Consider the following 16,243-nt stretch of genomic DNA (forward strand, 5'->3'; position numbering starts at 1 on the left):
AATGTCGGGACAGTTCCTATTCATAAAACACAGCCGATTCCTTCCACTTCCTTACCCAGTTTCATTCACCATCAATCAGGAAGGGCATCCAGCCGTAAAAATATGGTATAAAATATCATCTCACTTCATCCCCGACCCCGTATTTGGTTGCAGGTCTAAGGGGACGATATGCATTCCATTAATAGTAACAGCAAGTATGTATCTGTAAAAGTGCTACTTCCTTTAAAAAACCCGGCCCAGAGGGCTCGCCTGGTCATTAAAACTCGGCAGTGAAAAGGTTAATAAAAATTGTTATTGAACAATGTTCATGAATATTTTTGTATGTTGATAAACAAAATTTCTTTAACTTTTGTGAATGAAACGTTTCATTAACTTTTCATGTTTTTGTTAACATTTCGATTCGCACATGCGCCAGGACGCAATTAGAGCGCGCAGATTCGTAGCGCGGAATACGATAAGTTCTTATTTCTTCTAAAAATTTATTATCAAATCGCAAGCGAAAGTTCTAATATACATGACCTTTAATTCTGTATGATTTTCTTTTAGCTGTGTTCTAATGTAGTTTCATTTCCAGCTTCGCTCCTCGCTGAATAACCTAACCTCCCATGATTGCTTGTATATCATCAAAATAATACTATCCTAACTAGGAAGTTGAAATGAAGATTTTCTTTATTTCGTACCTTTACCCAGGCATCGTCAATAGAGAGCGAAATGCCTTCGGAGCCAGTTTGCTTCCCGCCCTCGAGGAACGAGAGCAGTTTAGCGAGCAAGTAGGGGAAGTGCATGACGTAGTACTGTATGTGCTGAAGGCCAGTGGCGCAAGTACAGTATGGCCACGTTATGCAACCCGCCTGACTGCTGCTCTCTTGTCACGTGACAAACAACCGTCCTGTGCAGAGCAAGTAACACCGTCTCCCTAGAGCAACTACGTGATGACGTCTGCCTTTACCAACTCCTTTATATTGTTGCATAAAGCTTCAAACACCACAGACACAATAACTGAAATTGTTTGTTTTGATACTCTAGACAAATACGGTAGGTACAAAGTGAAACGGCTGAGTCACCAGTTGCTAGGAATCTTTTAAGTTATACCTATAAAAAAAAAATTAAAAAAAAAAATAAAAAAATAAAAAAAATTTTAAAAAAGCCTAAGTCACCAGTTGCTAGGAATCTTTTAAGTTATACCTATATAAATAAAAAAAAAAAAGCCTATCATTAGTGGAGCCAGCTTTCCAATAATCTGTATCATTACTTGCAATTTCAGACCCAATTACTGTCAATAAAAACTGAAAGTCATGTGGGGGCATTCACAAGAGAATTTTGGAAGCCTGCTGCATCACGAATTAAAGGTTCTCACAAGTGTTCTTTCCAAACTTAATTCTACTCCTCTTTCCAGTATTTTTCTTTGCCACACTTCGCGTCTGCGCTTTTCTCCAATTGTACCCACTAAAATAATGAAAGCTGCAGCTGTAAGTATTTTCTTTCTGACCCTATCAATTGTAACCTCACATACAGCTATTTTGGTGTGGACATAATGTAGAAAAAGTTTAACAAAAGTTTATTAACATGTTGAGAAATGTTTTTATTAACACTGTTTCGTTAACCTTGTCTATTAACTTTGGTGTGGACTAACCATAAGAACGACAATAAACGTTCTAAAGGGTCCTGCGGGGAAATGACAATTGAATCTTTTCACAGCAACAGTATTACTCACCATACTTTTTTTTTTTTTAAATGCCAGAACTTCCTCTTATTTTCTTTATCGACTCATCAACATGAAATTTCTTGGAACCTTCAGGCTATTACATGTTACTAACCTCATGTTATGGTCCGTATTGAAATGTACTTAAAGTCAAATAATAATACTAGATTATAAATTCCACCTGTTCAATACATAAGAGTTTTTTATTTAAATTTAAGAAATAGTTCTCAACATATTAGATAAAGGGACGTTTCACTCATAATGAGGGCATTATCAGCCTAAAAATCTCATACCTGAAAGAAAGATCAGGATCCTGATTGTTCTTCTCCTTTAATTTTATTCCTTAATATTTCGCTCTCCTCTTATTTCAGACATAACACCACAAGCTCTACTCAACCTCACACATTTTCCTTTCGACTTTTAATACAAGAAGCTACAACCGCGTCTACCAGCTAATTATAAAAATAGCTACGTTTCTGACGCGTACTTGTCCTCGCTCCTAAGTGCTTCAAGTAGTTTGTTGTCTTATCTCTTCATATAAGATTAACAACTTCAACAGACAAACAACTTTGGATTTTACCTCATCTTTAACCAAATTAACACAACTGTCGAAAGGACATAAAACTACAAACTCTACTTAACCTCGCACATTTTCCTTTCGACTTTTAATATAAGAAGCTACAACCACGTCTACCAGCTAATTATAAAAATAGCTACGTTTCTGACGAGTACTTGTCCTCGCTCCTACGTGCTTCAAGAACTTTGTCGTCTTATCTTTTCATATAAAATTAACAACTTCAACTTTAGGTTTAAATTTAACTACCACTAAGAGTGACTTTTATCCTAAATATTAAGCTATTATAAGCTCCTCACGCCATCTCCAGAATAAGGCACCATATTTACCAGATTTCATTTCAATGCAGCAATTTACATATTCTTTTTGAACTTTTAACTAACTACTTGTTACCACATTTAAAAACAAGACATTCGTAAAGATCTACAATAAGGATTGATTATAAGACTTTGTCATAAGAGTACTTATAACTACTATATTCCTTACTTGCTGGTCATTTTATACACATTTGTACCTAAAACAGTATCCTCTTATTTATATTTTAGACCTTCGTTAAAAACTACGTATAAGAACAATCAGGATCCTGATCTATCTTTCTTTCAGGTATGAGATTTTTAGGCTGATGATGCCCTCATTATGGGTGAAACATGTCCATATATCTAATATGTTAAGAACTATTTCTTAAATTTAAATTTAAAAAAACTCTTATGTATTGAACAGGTGGAATTTATAATCTAGTATTATTATTTGACCTTCAAGCTGTACTGGCAAATATCTAACATCCATATTACAGCACATTAATAATTAATGAGAGGAGTTTCCCTGGCTAAGTCAAATATTTTAACATCATCACAACATCAAGCAAAAGTTGACACGTTATAGAGGAGATTTCAACAGAACATTGATTACCGAATTATTAATGTAAACATATCATTCATTCTACATGACTGAACATCACCATTGTAAGGACACAGAATGAAAATAGTTCTATGATCAAGAAAGACAACCAAAGTGTTATCCATACACAATGTTTTTTAAAAACTTGATTTAGCGTAAACCCGTATTTAACGGAAGAAATTTCCAGTCCCGAAAATTATTCCACAAGAGTAATGCAATTTTATATTTGATTTAATGTAATTCACAAGAGGGCAAAACCTGCACTTATAGAGTTAAGGAAATGTTAAAATTCTCAAATATTTCTATTTGTTTTGGTTATGGAACATTAAGAACCGACATCATAAGCTTGCTAAGGATGATTCAAGGCAGAAGAGGAATTTAGAGCGTGCGCACTTACGGCTAAAGTGAAATGTCGAACTCGGATACACATCCGACCGGGGCTGCTGTAGTAGAAGGGAACCCACGTTTTAATGACAATGTTCTTATAACCTTTGAAAATTCCTACATTAATCTGTGCAATATCCTTCGGTTACAATGAGAACCTTTTACTGATTCACCTGTTATTACGGGCAAATTCACGCATTAGTATTATCGGTTATCAATATTCATACACTCTACTCCAGCGTTTGTACTGAATGTAGTCTATCATTTTCCGTATCGATTCATCGCTACGCGCGAGCAAATCTTTCTTGAATGAGACTGCTCACAACTCCGACTGGTGTAAACAAACATCGGGATACCTTTTCTTCGCAATAAGTGCAACGACAGCAGTTGTTAACTCCTTAGAAATAAAGGCTGGAGTAAAAGATTGCTTAATTTTAATATTAAGTACTGAAATAAAATAATATGATAATGGTTTTCAAGATAGAGCAGTGTGCATAACTAATTTCAGACGTTAGGTTATGTACTTTCGCATCTTGTTAAATTTCAGAAAGGCTGTTCTCACGTAAATTTATAGCGAAAATGTTATCGTTATTCTAAATGAAGCTTGAAATATGTGTGCGGTAAAGCTAGGTTAGGTGATGCTGTTTGAAGTAAGAAAATGGAAATGTTTGCCACACGACTCTGTAGTGAAGCTATCACAATTTTTAAGAATGAAACTGAATATACATGCTCAGACTATTGGAATTAGAAAATATGTGCTAATGAGTAAGCTGCTGCTTGGAAAACATCCGCGAAAATGTTTAAACAAACCGATTGATGTTTCATACCTTTTTTAATGTGTTTTGTGAGAGTTTGGTATCTTTTCCGACTTTTATGGAAAACCATGTATAACGTTATAAGAACCTTAAAGTGAAGCAGTTTTGCATTCACCGATAAAAGTCTGTCAAAATGAAGCAAAAACCTTAACTACAGTACAGTGTGCAGGGTAGACAGATATCTCCTTGTTTGTGTAAATAATGTATGATGGTACAATTTATGTCAATGCAGACAAAGAGCTCTGGTAAAGGTGTGCTTTTTACTGAAACCTCTATTTAAGGTAAACCCCCATTTAAGGTTTAAAAAATTGGGTCCCTGTAAAAACGTTATTCATTTCTAGAGTGTCTATTGTCAATTTTGCATATTTTATATGTTCTTCAAGCTGAAGATGTCCCATATAAAGGGATGAAACGTGTTATATTTATAATGGAAAAGTGTTATTTCCTCAGAGAGATCGCACAATATAGTAGTACTGAAAGGTGGATTCTTCTCAATTGGATTTGAATGAGAGGAAAAGAAATAACAAAGGCAGGCTGAAAGCCAAGGTCTTGAATGTCATGATATGGTGAACCAGAAAGAAAACAAAATGTTAAGGCCTACAAAGTTCTGAGGGGCTGCCTGGCCGAGGCGGTAAAGGCGTGCTCGGTTCGCCCGGAAGGACATGGGTTCGAATCCCCATCAGGAAGTCGTAAAATTTAAGAAACGAGATTTCCACTTCCGGAGGTGCATATGGCCCTGAGGTTCACTCAGCCTACACCAAACATGAGTACCAGGTTAATTCCTGGGGGCAAAGGCGGCCGGGCGTAGAGCTAACCACTCTACCCCATCAAGTGCCGAGGTTAACAATGGTGGAAGCCTTTACCTTCCACTCCTCCAAGGGCCTTCATGGCCTGTACGGAGGTGACTTTGCTTTTGCTTTGCTACAAAGTTCTAAGGCCCTAAAAATTATCAACAATAACATAACTGTTATTCTGCTGTCACTCATCTCTGCTAGATTGCATAGCTGACTAACCTGTGAACAGCAGCTAGTGTTTGGATAAAGAAGGAATATAAGTAAAATTCCAGCATGCACCCAACACATGGAAAAACTAAAGATAAACTTTGCAGTGCCTTAGTAAAGCTTTCAAGACATTTGCTGACAGAGAGGTGGGTGGAACTGTACCTCTTTCTTCTAGGTGAGGGAACGGCGGGGTTCGGATGGTCGCTATCTTTACTCTGCACTCTCGGTGCCTTGTAGCTCTGGTCGCTGTCGCTGGTGTTAGCCTGTCTCTCGGCGACGCACTCGCTGGCAGCCTCCGGCTCGGGGCCAGACGACGACACGGTGGTTTCCTCCAAGGCCTTCGCAGCTGAGGCGGCCTGGCTCTCACCCTCGCGTCCCGTCTGTGTGCTGCGGCTGTCCAGCCCAGAACTGCCTCCGCTGATGCCTGGGAGACTCTCCAGAGGGGTCGCTTCAAGTGGAGGAATACTTCCTAGAAAGAGCCATAAGAAATGTTCTGAAATAGCCAGGAAAGTGGAAATCAAAGTGAAACATTGTTTATCCAGGTCAAATGGTAATGGGACTGGATCCAATTCAGGCAATGAAAATCTGCCCAGGTAAAAGAAATAGAAATTTCTTCAAGGTAGCCTATCGCAGGGAAGACAAGAAAAGATAGAATCACAAGTGAAGATAAAAGGGAATTGGAGTTTAAAAGCTACAAGACAGGACAGAAATAAGCAAGCGGAAATGGTATCTGCCATCCACTATATTCATGAACCTCTTTCGAGACCTTTCTTATGGTCTTTTTCAATCTTCCCTTGTAGGTTTGAAACTCAGATTTCCTTTCTAATCTCTTTTCTTGTCTTCCCTGTGATAGGCTACTTCTAAAAAATTCCGTCTTGGCCACCTGAACTCCACACTGATCTTATTTGGTTGTAGCCCACGAACCTGCTGCTCATGTGAACATCAGCAGATAACAGACTGAATATAGAACTTCTCTGCATTTCCTTGGAAATTTTTGTTCTATTATACAAGAGAATAATGTTTTGCATCCTCTGTCCCAATTTAAAGATCTCAAGTTGTTACCTAGAGTATTTACATGAAAATCCCTATGTATTTTTTAAAAAGTATTTTCAGTCCAACATATGACTCTGCAAATAACCTCAGCCTTTGTGGGTGGGGTTAACTTTCAATAAGTAACCAGGGGAACCTGACCCCTACAGAGCGCATCCCCAGGTGGCAGATGGGGGGGCCCCTATAGTACATAGGGCTGATTGAAATACCCAATACAACCCACGGACCAATCAGGTAGTCCAATTCCGGGGAGCTTTAAAATACTGGGACACCCTCTCTCCAGGGGTCATAAATATGGAGGGCCCTTGCCCTAGGTTATGGGTGAAGACCTTAACGGCATCTACGGCGGAGAAGATGGACTTCGGTATGGTGGAGATGGCGGAAGAGGCTGATAATATTTAACGTTCACTTAAAAACTAAACCCTAAAAAGTTCTTATTGTTTGTAATGAATGTCATAATATTGTTGTAAATCATGAAATAGGTTTCCTGAATTACAGTATCCAGCAGTGTTAAGTCCTTTACTTGCTATATCCACAAAAAATGAAGGAATTATTTCACACTGAACTTGCTTCACCACTCCCAAACAACAAAACTGATGGATACTTTAGCACTTGACAATTTTAACTCTCAAATGGAAGGCTTTTGCAGCACACTCACCCGCACTTGATCCTCGATCATCTCTCTCCCTGGAGCGCTGTTTGGTATCTTGATGCCAACGCACAGACGTTCGCTTGCGTTCCGACGAGCTCTGCAACCAGGAGCGGGAACGATTGGAGACGATCGACGAAACATTGCTGCCTGGAGGTGAAACGCCCTACAAACGAGACAGCACCATCAGAGATAATATTTTACACTAAAGTTTATTCCCAAACTGATAAGTTGTATGTTAAACAGCTAAAAAACCCAAGTCCTCTATCACAAACTGTGAAATGAAGTAAAATGTTAATTAAACAACAAGTTGCATCATATAATCATGTAATCCTTTAACCTTAATTTACTCACTGTCTCATATTTGTCACACGCTAAAGGTTTTCAGAACCGGAGCCTAGATCAGAAGAACATTTTTCAAGCCCTGATTATAATAAATACAGTAGAACCTCAATTATACGTTCCCGGAAGCTGTGTTTTCCCGTGTTATTCGTTCAAATTACGTGGTCCTGCGAGCATCCTAATTAAATCACATTGTAAAACTCCCGCATTATCCGTTCCTCGAAGAGAAGATTTCCCGTATCAACCGTCCAGAAATTTCAGTCCCATCAACGCTAAATCCTTGATCACAAATTTTTCAAGAAAATGGATCTCACGAAAGGATGGCTATGACATACTTACGGATCTTGGTGTTAACATCCCGTCACTGTGGTAATTTGAGGAAGTACTATACCAGAAAAGCAATCAGCAGTTAACTTTCATCAGGGACCATCTTAGCATCGCGTTCGGGTGGTACTGGTTAGAGAATCAAAATCATAAAGCAGAGAGTGTACACAATAATAGGAAGGAGACAGAGCGCATTTCGACAGCTCTACTTGAAGACTGAACGAGTTTCGTCAAATGTTCGTACTTGCTAAACATCTACATTATGTCCAGGGTTAGATGTTTATTTTTTTACTTTTTTCGAGTGTATCGCTGAACAGGTTTTCGGCACTTCCCTCAGGGGACTGAGCTTTCAGGCAGGAATTGAAACTGCTCCTTCTTAAATAACACAAATTTAGTATTTTAATATTATCGTATACGATTATGTTATCGAGACCAGAACAGATGTTGCACCTTACATACATAAAGCCATGGGAGGTTTGGGGATTGCCTATTACTGTTTTGGTCCTAATATAAGACTTTGTGTTAAAATGTTATAAAAACCGCAGTTGTTTTATCTGCGCACGTTACATTTAAAACTTTACATCATTTCACACTCATACCGACTTGTACAGCGAGGAAGATAGGAAAACTTAAAAGGGTCCACCTTTTCAATACAAAAATGTTATAGTTTATTTATAACATATATTTGCACTTGGAACTAGTTTCGACGCTGTTTGGCGTCATCATCAGCCAAAATGTGGGAAATAGGCCAGCATGTAGGCATTTATATTACACAAGGCGTTACATTAAACAATACATATCTTACAAGGAGATAAAAACAGGGACGAATATAGAAAAACAGATCTGTCTTTCAGATTATGCATAATACTTTGTCACGCCACACACTTTCACCACATCACCCTCCATACTTCCCCTCCTTCCACTCCTCCTCCCCTACCTCTCCTTCCCTCTCCCCTCCTAATCCAACAATGGCCGCTCCCCAGACCTAAACTATCCAACACGCTCTGTTCCTCTTCATCTCGCGCCATAGCTTTACCGCCTCATGTCCTGCAATAAACATCATAGAAACCTGCCCCCACCCTACACGTAACGCTGCAACAATACACCACAAATACTGGCACAGTCAACCTCCAAACTGTCAGAAAACGTATTCCTTAATACCAATTTTATATTCTTGTCGAGCTGAATACCGGACCTGTGAAGATTACAAGATTATTTTGTGCATCTACAGAACGGTGGTGTTAATGAAGCTATGTAATATAGAGAGAGACTTTCAAAGGTGGTTAAATGAAGAAGTTATATCATGTTCAAGATCATGCTTTCACATCTCTGCACAGTATTTAAAATACAATTTACCGTTGGTCTTTTATAGCTATTGTTGAGAGTGAAAGAGAATTTCCTGTTGTGTATGTTTATCAGGAACTCAAGGGAGACTTCATTAGTTAGTCGGAACATAGAAAAAATGATGAACTCTTCTCAGAAGAACTCTTAAGGTTTCACCTAACTTTTTCCTGCCTGCTGGCTCTTCAGAAGTGTGTGCGCGCGCGTTTTGTATTCAGGAATCATTCAAGGCAAATATTTTCGCACTGCAAGATGTGTGGTTAAGCTTATTTTTAATATGTATAACTTTTGCTTTCTCAATGATGCATTTGTTTCTACATTCGTCCCTGTTTTTATCTCCTCGTAAGATGTGTATTGTTTAATGTAACACCTTGTGTAAAAAATTGGGTTAAATGAAGAAGTTATATCATGTTCAAGATCATGCTTTCACGTCTCTGCATAATATTTAAAATGAAATTTACCGTTGGTCTTTATAGCTATTGTTGATAGTGAAGGAGAATTTCCTGTTGTGTATGTTTATCAGGAACTCAAGGGAGACTTCATTAGTTAGTCGGAACGTAGAAAAAATGATGAACTCTTCTCAGAAGAACTCTTAAGGTTTCACTTTATTTTTTCCTGCCTGCTGGCTCTTCAGAAATGTGTGTGCGTGTGTTTTGTATTCAGGAATCATTCAAGACGAATATTTTCGCACTGCAAGATGTGTGGTTAAGGTTATTTTTAATATGTATAACTTTTGCTTTCTCAACGTTTCATTTGTTTCTATATTCATCCCTGTTTTTATCTCCTTGTAAGATATGTATTGTTTAATGTAACGCCTTGTGTAATATAAATGCCTACATGCTAGCCTATTTCCCACATTTTGGCTGATGATGACGCCAAACAGCGTCGAAACTAGTTCCAAGTGCAAATATATGTTATAAATAAACTATAACATTTTTGTATTGAAAAGGTGGACCCTTTTAAGTTTTCCTATCTTCCATTCTCAGTTCAATACGGACAAAAATGAAATTCTTAGATTTAAATTGTACAGCGAGCGCGCTTTCCATTTGAGCTCAAGGTCGCGAATAACCGTAATTTCCAAAGTTTTGATGATTTTTTTACTTTCCAATTTCATTGTGACTGGTGACGGGCAGAATTGAATATAATGCCTTCGAGAACTTGAGAATCGATACTTACATTCGAAACCATATTCTCAAGTTCAACATAACCTTTAAAAGTCTATGTAGACCTAATTTACGAGGTACAAGATTTACATACACTGACTATGAACAATATACCGGTGACCAAATTACAATGGAAAATTAAAAAGAAAGGGATTTCGCCATCATATTGGGCGCTTTTGTATCCAATGTGCTTTATTTTATTAGATTAGAGAATTAAAAACTACTTGTGGTCGAATGTTGTTTGCCTTGGTGTTATTAGGTTTCTCGAACACTTTGACTGATCAAAGTTGCTGAACTTAAAGAAGTTTTCAAAGGATACTGACGAAGTTTCCCTGGTAAAACTAAATGTAATGTTTTGAGGTTTTTAAGTTGCAAACTAGTAATTAATGTTTGAAGCCAGCCCCGGGGTCAAACTTGCCTGCCTCTCACCCGGAGGGCCCGGGTTCGACTCCCGGACAGGTCAGGCATTTTTACCTGGATATGATGGCCGATTCCAGGTTCACTCATTCTACGATTACCTTTAATTGAAGTACCATTTAATGGTGAGATGGTGAACCTGGTCTACAGAGTTAGGAATAAAGGCCGAGAGGATGCGTCACACTGACCATGCGTCACCTCGTAATCTGCAGGCCTTCAGACCGAGCAGCGGTCGCTTGGTACATGGAAGGCCCATTAGGGCTGTAGTTTGGTTTGGTTTAGGGGTGTTTGTAAGATTATAAGTATACATATTTCTTTTTTGTGATGTTTAGCCGAATTGTTGATGGTTCATTCATTGCCGGATTTCCCGTTTTCCCATGTTATACATTTTTTTCGTGATCCCTCCAAAAACGGAGAATTGAGGTTCCACTGTATAATAAAAAGTACCATTCCACATGCAACAGCAGTAAAGGAGGATATGAGGCACTGGTTTGAGAAAGAAGCAAGCTCAGGACCTTGGTACATGGATTAAAAGGTCTTTCTGGAAAAAATTGAGAAAAACTGGCATAAAGTGGTCTAAAGAGTGAAGAACAGCATTCTCCTTCGAGATGGAGGAGTACCGGAAATCTAGAAAGGCTAACGAGTGTTAACTGTAGTCCTAATTACCAAAACAATATGTAAAACAAAGAAATTATATTTTTCTTGGTTGACCTTGTCTGTACAAATCTCTATCTTACTCTCCAAATATACAGTACCAACATTCCTACGAGGGGCCATGGGCTACCAGACATACCTGAGGAGGAACGGTGATGCTGACGAGAACAGTCTGACCTGACCGGGTGGAGTCTAGCAGGAACCTCAACTGGTCGATCAGCTTTCCGCACTGACGAAGCTGCTCAGCAGAATCCTCTGGTAGTTTCTGCAGGTGCTCTGCAACTAAACGACAGCACATTGTGAGCATCAATCACCAACAAATCAACTTCCTGTTCTTTCTAGAGTGATACAACACAAATACACTTCTACAATACCGGCGGCAATACATCCATTACCTCTCACGGAGGACCGAGACATCCGTTACTAGAGTGAATCAAATGTAAGAAAGACAGCAGATGCAGATGCCCTTGTCCTTTTGCAGAGTTGTACTGATTTAAATGAACTTATTATTATTAAAGCAACTTATTTCAATGGCTGACTTAAAAGATATAGTTTTTAAATCACTCATTCCAATCAATTACATATTGTTTTATTTTTGCTCTTCAAACTGTACTGTAAATGAAAATCTTATTTTAAACATACATTGTATAAATACATCGAGTTATAAATATTAAAGTATCTTAAAATGTGTTGTTACCAGAAATCAGTTTATGCAAAATAAGATGAAAAATGTTACGGATCAAAGTGAAGCTCGTATCAAAACATTGCCATTAAAGAACAGCTGGTAAAGCAGGAATACTTGCTTAATTAGAACTCTCGTAGATTTTTAAAGAAACTTGATGTTTTAAGGAAGATGTTTCACTTTTTTACCGTAACCGCCTGAGGGTGTGTTCCATGAATAATGAACTTTGATTTTCAGTCACTGGGAGAATCCGCTCATTACGCCTATACACAGAACTTAACATAGAGGTAACTGACGGCTGTCAGCAGATGAAATGACAGATTACAATATACAAGATAGATCATGGGGACACTTCAGAAAATATTCGTCGTTATTGCAGAGGGATTAAGCGACAATGGCTAGGCCTTGCTACTGGCCCGAAACAAATACGGGAAAAACGATGCTTTTGTTTACGTCAGGATACCTGCTTTTGAATATGATATTCAGATAAACATGGCGTGTGTCATAATTAATTCAAATCAGCAGTCATCTCAAATTTTTTTCCAGAGCCTACAGGTTTGAATCAACCAAGTTCTATGGGATTAAAAAAAATGATAAATTTGGTTCTTTTCAAGTTCTATTTTTTGTAAGTTGGTAGGCTATATTTACAGTTTAACAATAATAAAGGTTTATTATATAGTTTAATCATAAGACAGTTTTCCATTAGCATCTTTATATATTGTATCACTTTTCACATTTTTATGTTCCGAATTTTAATAACTGACTAAACTTTTAACTTCCACTTTTAATTTAGTTGTATTTTTGATGACTGTGTTTAGGCTGAAGATGCCCTTAATTGAGGGCGAAACATGTCCCATGTAACTAAGAATCTATTTATGTAACCACTATAAGTGAAAATATAAGTATTGAATAGGTGGAACAAATTAAAACACCTTTATTATTGTTGAACTGTAAAAATTTTCAATACGGACCTAAAATGAGGTTTATATATAACATGTAAGGCTATATTTAACCGACTATTATACAAGATTACCAATTTCGCATAACGAAAGTTCATAGCACACTTGATTTTTCCTTGTTTTGTGCAAAAATAATTGCATATGAATGATAAAATTCTGTAGAGGAAATCTTCTCAATAGTAGACACCACTGGGGGTTTACAAAACCCCATTATTAAGAAGAGTCCGCTATCTAGAAAAAATCAAACATATTTAGAGAAATGTTTTTGATTTGAACACTCACAAGAATAAACAATGTTCCATTTAGGCCTAACACAGAATTACAAAGCAAACAGTGTACATGTATTAGCATAGAATGGATCAAAATGAAATAACACGAACGACATTAATTTTCCATTTCATATTTAAAGAAATTCCACATGAGAGTTTATTTTCTACTTCTGAAATAATTTTAAATCCCTCTGCATTTTTACCAGAATCCTTAGGTGAAATCACTTTGTGAGCTTCTACTGCTTCCTCGTCTGTGTTCGATACAGTCATACACTAAACGAGACACTCAATGTGCAGGACAGATCATCTCTGTACACAGCGTTATCTAAGTCTGCTACACCATCTCCAAATTGTTTAGTTTTTCAAGTTTGCCAAGTTCATTTTTCACATTCATCCCCTCTGAAACAGCATCCATTATAATGAAAATAGTATTCCATAATACTTATTTTGGAGTGTACCGGTCTGTTATTGAGAACGTCTGATGCTGAGAAGCAATTATTCCGTATATGCCAGTACATTTCTGCAGGAGAATTTAAAAACACTGGAGAGGTTTCGTCAGAGTCACGGCCTCAAAGTTTATGGCGTAGAATACGTCTTCCTATCAAAAATGAAGTGGACTGAATTGAATTGAATTAAATGTAGCACACTCCATGTCTATAAACACAACACCAAAGTACTATTTAAAGTCAAGAATTTCATGTTTGGTCCGTATTGAATAGAGATTACAAAACAATAAGTTAAATTGTACAAGATCCACCTTTTCAATACAAGATATGTTGTTGATTAAAATTACAACCTCATTTATTAAATGGTACCGGGTCATTATACAAAGATACACATTAAAGTTAAAACACACAAAATTGACCCTCATAATTAAAACTGTCTATAAAAAGTTAAAATACAAACATACACTTTACACTTTCTTTGAGTAAAAGCAATTATTATCTTCCATTTGGGACAAATAATACAGTGACATTTCGTGGATCGAATTCGTTCACGTAATCCCCTCACAGAGCATGCTGCACTGCACACAGAGGACGAAGCTCTGTTCTTATCAGCGGCTATATCATTTGCTCGGACAATGCCACTGTCTATTCAGGTATATCCTGGAAGAGATCAGTCTGCACACACACTGGCTAATGACTAAGAACACCAATGATCTAATATGCCAGGGGTGCTACGCAAAGAGCCTCTCAAAGGGAGTGTGATCCTGCACATCAGGACCACTGTTTCGTGACAGACCATTGTTCTAATTAACAATAATAATGGCATTTAACTGATAGTCATTCGTAAGTATTACTTATGATGTTTTATTATTTCATAGTTGGTAATGAAATATATGTGTTGAATTCTGTGAGAGATGCTACTATCTGCGCACTTTTTAGTGATAGATTTACACCCTAGTGCTGAAGTGGTCGACTTCGGTTATCTTCGAGATTCATATTGGCAACCTTTGAAACACAAACTAAGAATCGCTTATCATCGCTGTGTGACATCTGGCGTACACTTTAAGTACTCGTACTGTTGTTGTTTACACAGCAAAGCCAAACTATAGAATTCATGCTAGGAACACGTTTCGCAACGGGAAATGTTATATTGTATTATATATTGTGTGTGTGACACAGTTGTTTGCTTAAAATAATAAAGGTTTATAAAATTCATATCGATCGATCATATTATCGATTCAATTCAGATTTCATTTCCATTCAGTTGGCAGTATTTACGGAACCCTTCTTACTTCTCCAACGAGTACAAAAATCTATCACTAAAAAGTGCGCATACTATATACTGAATTTGCATCAACCTGCCCACTTTGGAAAATACTGTACCAGTATTAGTAGTTTAATGATATTTTATTATAAACGTAGGTCTAGTTACTTCTTTGGGCAGGTTGATGGGTCTCAGCGCTGGTAATGAACACTTCTATCTATATGTCGTACAAGGTAAGATTTCTAAGATTCTGCACTCTAAGTTACATATTACCACTAGAGGGAGGGAATACTTCACTACGACTATCACAGCCTTTCTTGTTTAGACTTTCCTTGAAACAATACACATTTCCACTACCAACCTCTTCAGCTTCAGCAGTCTTCTCACTAGATTTCAACAGATACTCTTCAACACTACCGATTCTGAATACGGAAATTCTGTCTCGCATTAAAACTTTTAAGGTACCACAGATGCAGGTGAGCCAAACAAATTCCAGAACTTTGATCTTGAATCAAGAAGAAATTAATTATGAACCAGTGCTGGAGGGTTACCTGCAATAGGGCCTACATGAGCTAACTCCAGCTCTCAAGTTTCTTTGTTAACAAGAGAAGGACAAAAAGGAATAGTAATATTTTAATACTTAATTATGTAGCCAACACTGAATTGCACTCAAGTAGCTGGTAGATTCGGGCAGTCACAAGCCGAAAAGAAATAATAAACCATTCACACATTCTCTACCCTAAGCACAAAATATTCAATATACGTACGATCTTGCAGACTATACAATATTAATGTGTCTCAATACATGACGGGTAATCTAAATAACACCGTACAAAGTAAACAAACACAACTGCGCACTTGTTCTCACCTACCTAAACTGTTAACAGCACAGTATTCATCCAAAATATCGTTCAAACTATTGCCTAACACTCTGGTGCTGAATTTCCTGCCTTGTCTTGCAACTGCCAAGCATTCGGAGAGATGAGGAGAATGTTCCAAAAAACACTGGGCTGCTTCATCGCACTTTTCTTCCTCCAGATAACCTATAAAAATAAGTAAACATGAATCTCGCGTCAATACAAATATGTTTTCCCGCCTTAAAGAGACATTTTCGCAGGCATCTTGACTTTCCGAGATAGGACTGAATTTCATATGAGATATTTACCTAAAACGAGTCTTGCGATCTCTGAAGGCAGGAGAGGCGATTCCATTCTCGTTGATCTTGATCAAACACATGAGAATTAGTATTTTTGCTCATCAGGGGGCACCGATCAAACTTTTTTGCAAGGCTATTTTCCTTCCACACGAAC

The 16,243-nt window shown here is 37.5% G+C and overlaps 1 protein-coding gene across 1 annotated transcript in view; it reads right to left on the reverse strand.

The window, feature by feature from the left end:
- The window catches only part of LOC136882252 (microtubule-associated protein futsch), a 98,153-nt gene extending 81,920 nt beyond the window's left edge, over positions 1-16,233 (reverse strand). The window contains exons 1-5 of the mRNA XM_067154804.2: positions 16,099-16,233; positions 15,806-15,976; positions 11,453-11,595; positions 7,082-7,238; positions 5,536-5,842 (exon numbers count right to left, since the gene is read on the reverse strand). Coding sequence (XP_067010905.2) covers positions 5,536-5,842; positions 7,082-7,238; positions 11,453-11,595; positions 15,806-15,976; positions 16,099-16,144 — 824 coding nt within the window. The 5' untranslated portion in view covers positions 16,145-16,233. The remainder of the gene's footprint in view (positions 1-5,535; positions 5,843-7,081; positions 7,239-11,452; positions 11,596-15,805; positions 15,977-16,098) is intronic.
- Positions 16,234-16,243: the final 10 nt, after the last annotated feature.

This window comes from Anabrus simplex, chromosome 10 (assembly GCF_040414725.1).
Source record: "Anabrus simplex isolate iqAnaSimp1 chromosome 10, ASM4041472v1, whole genome shotgun sequence".
In the NCBI taxonomy this organism is placed as follows: domain Eukaryota; kingdom Metazoa; phylum Arthropoda; class Insecta; order Orthoptera; family Tettigoniidae; genus Anabrus; species Anabrus simplex.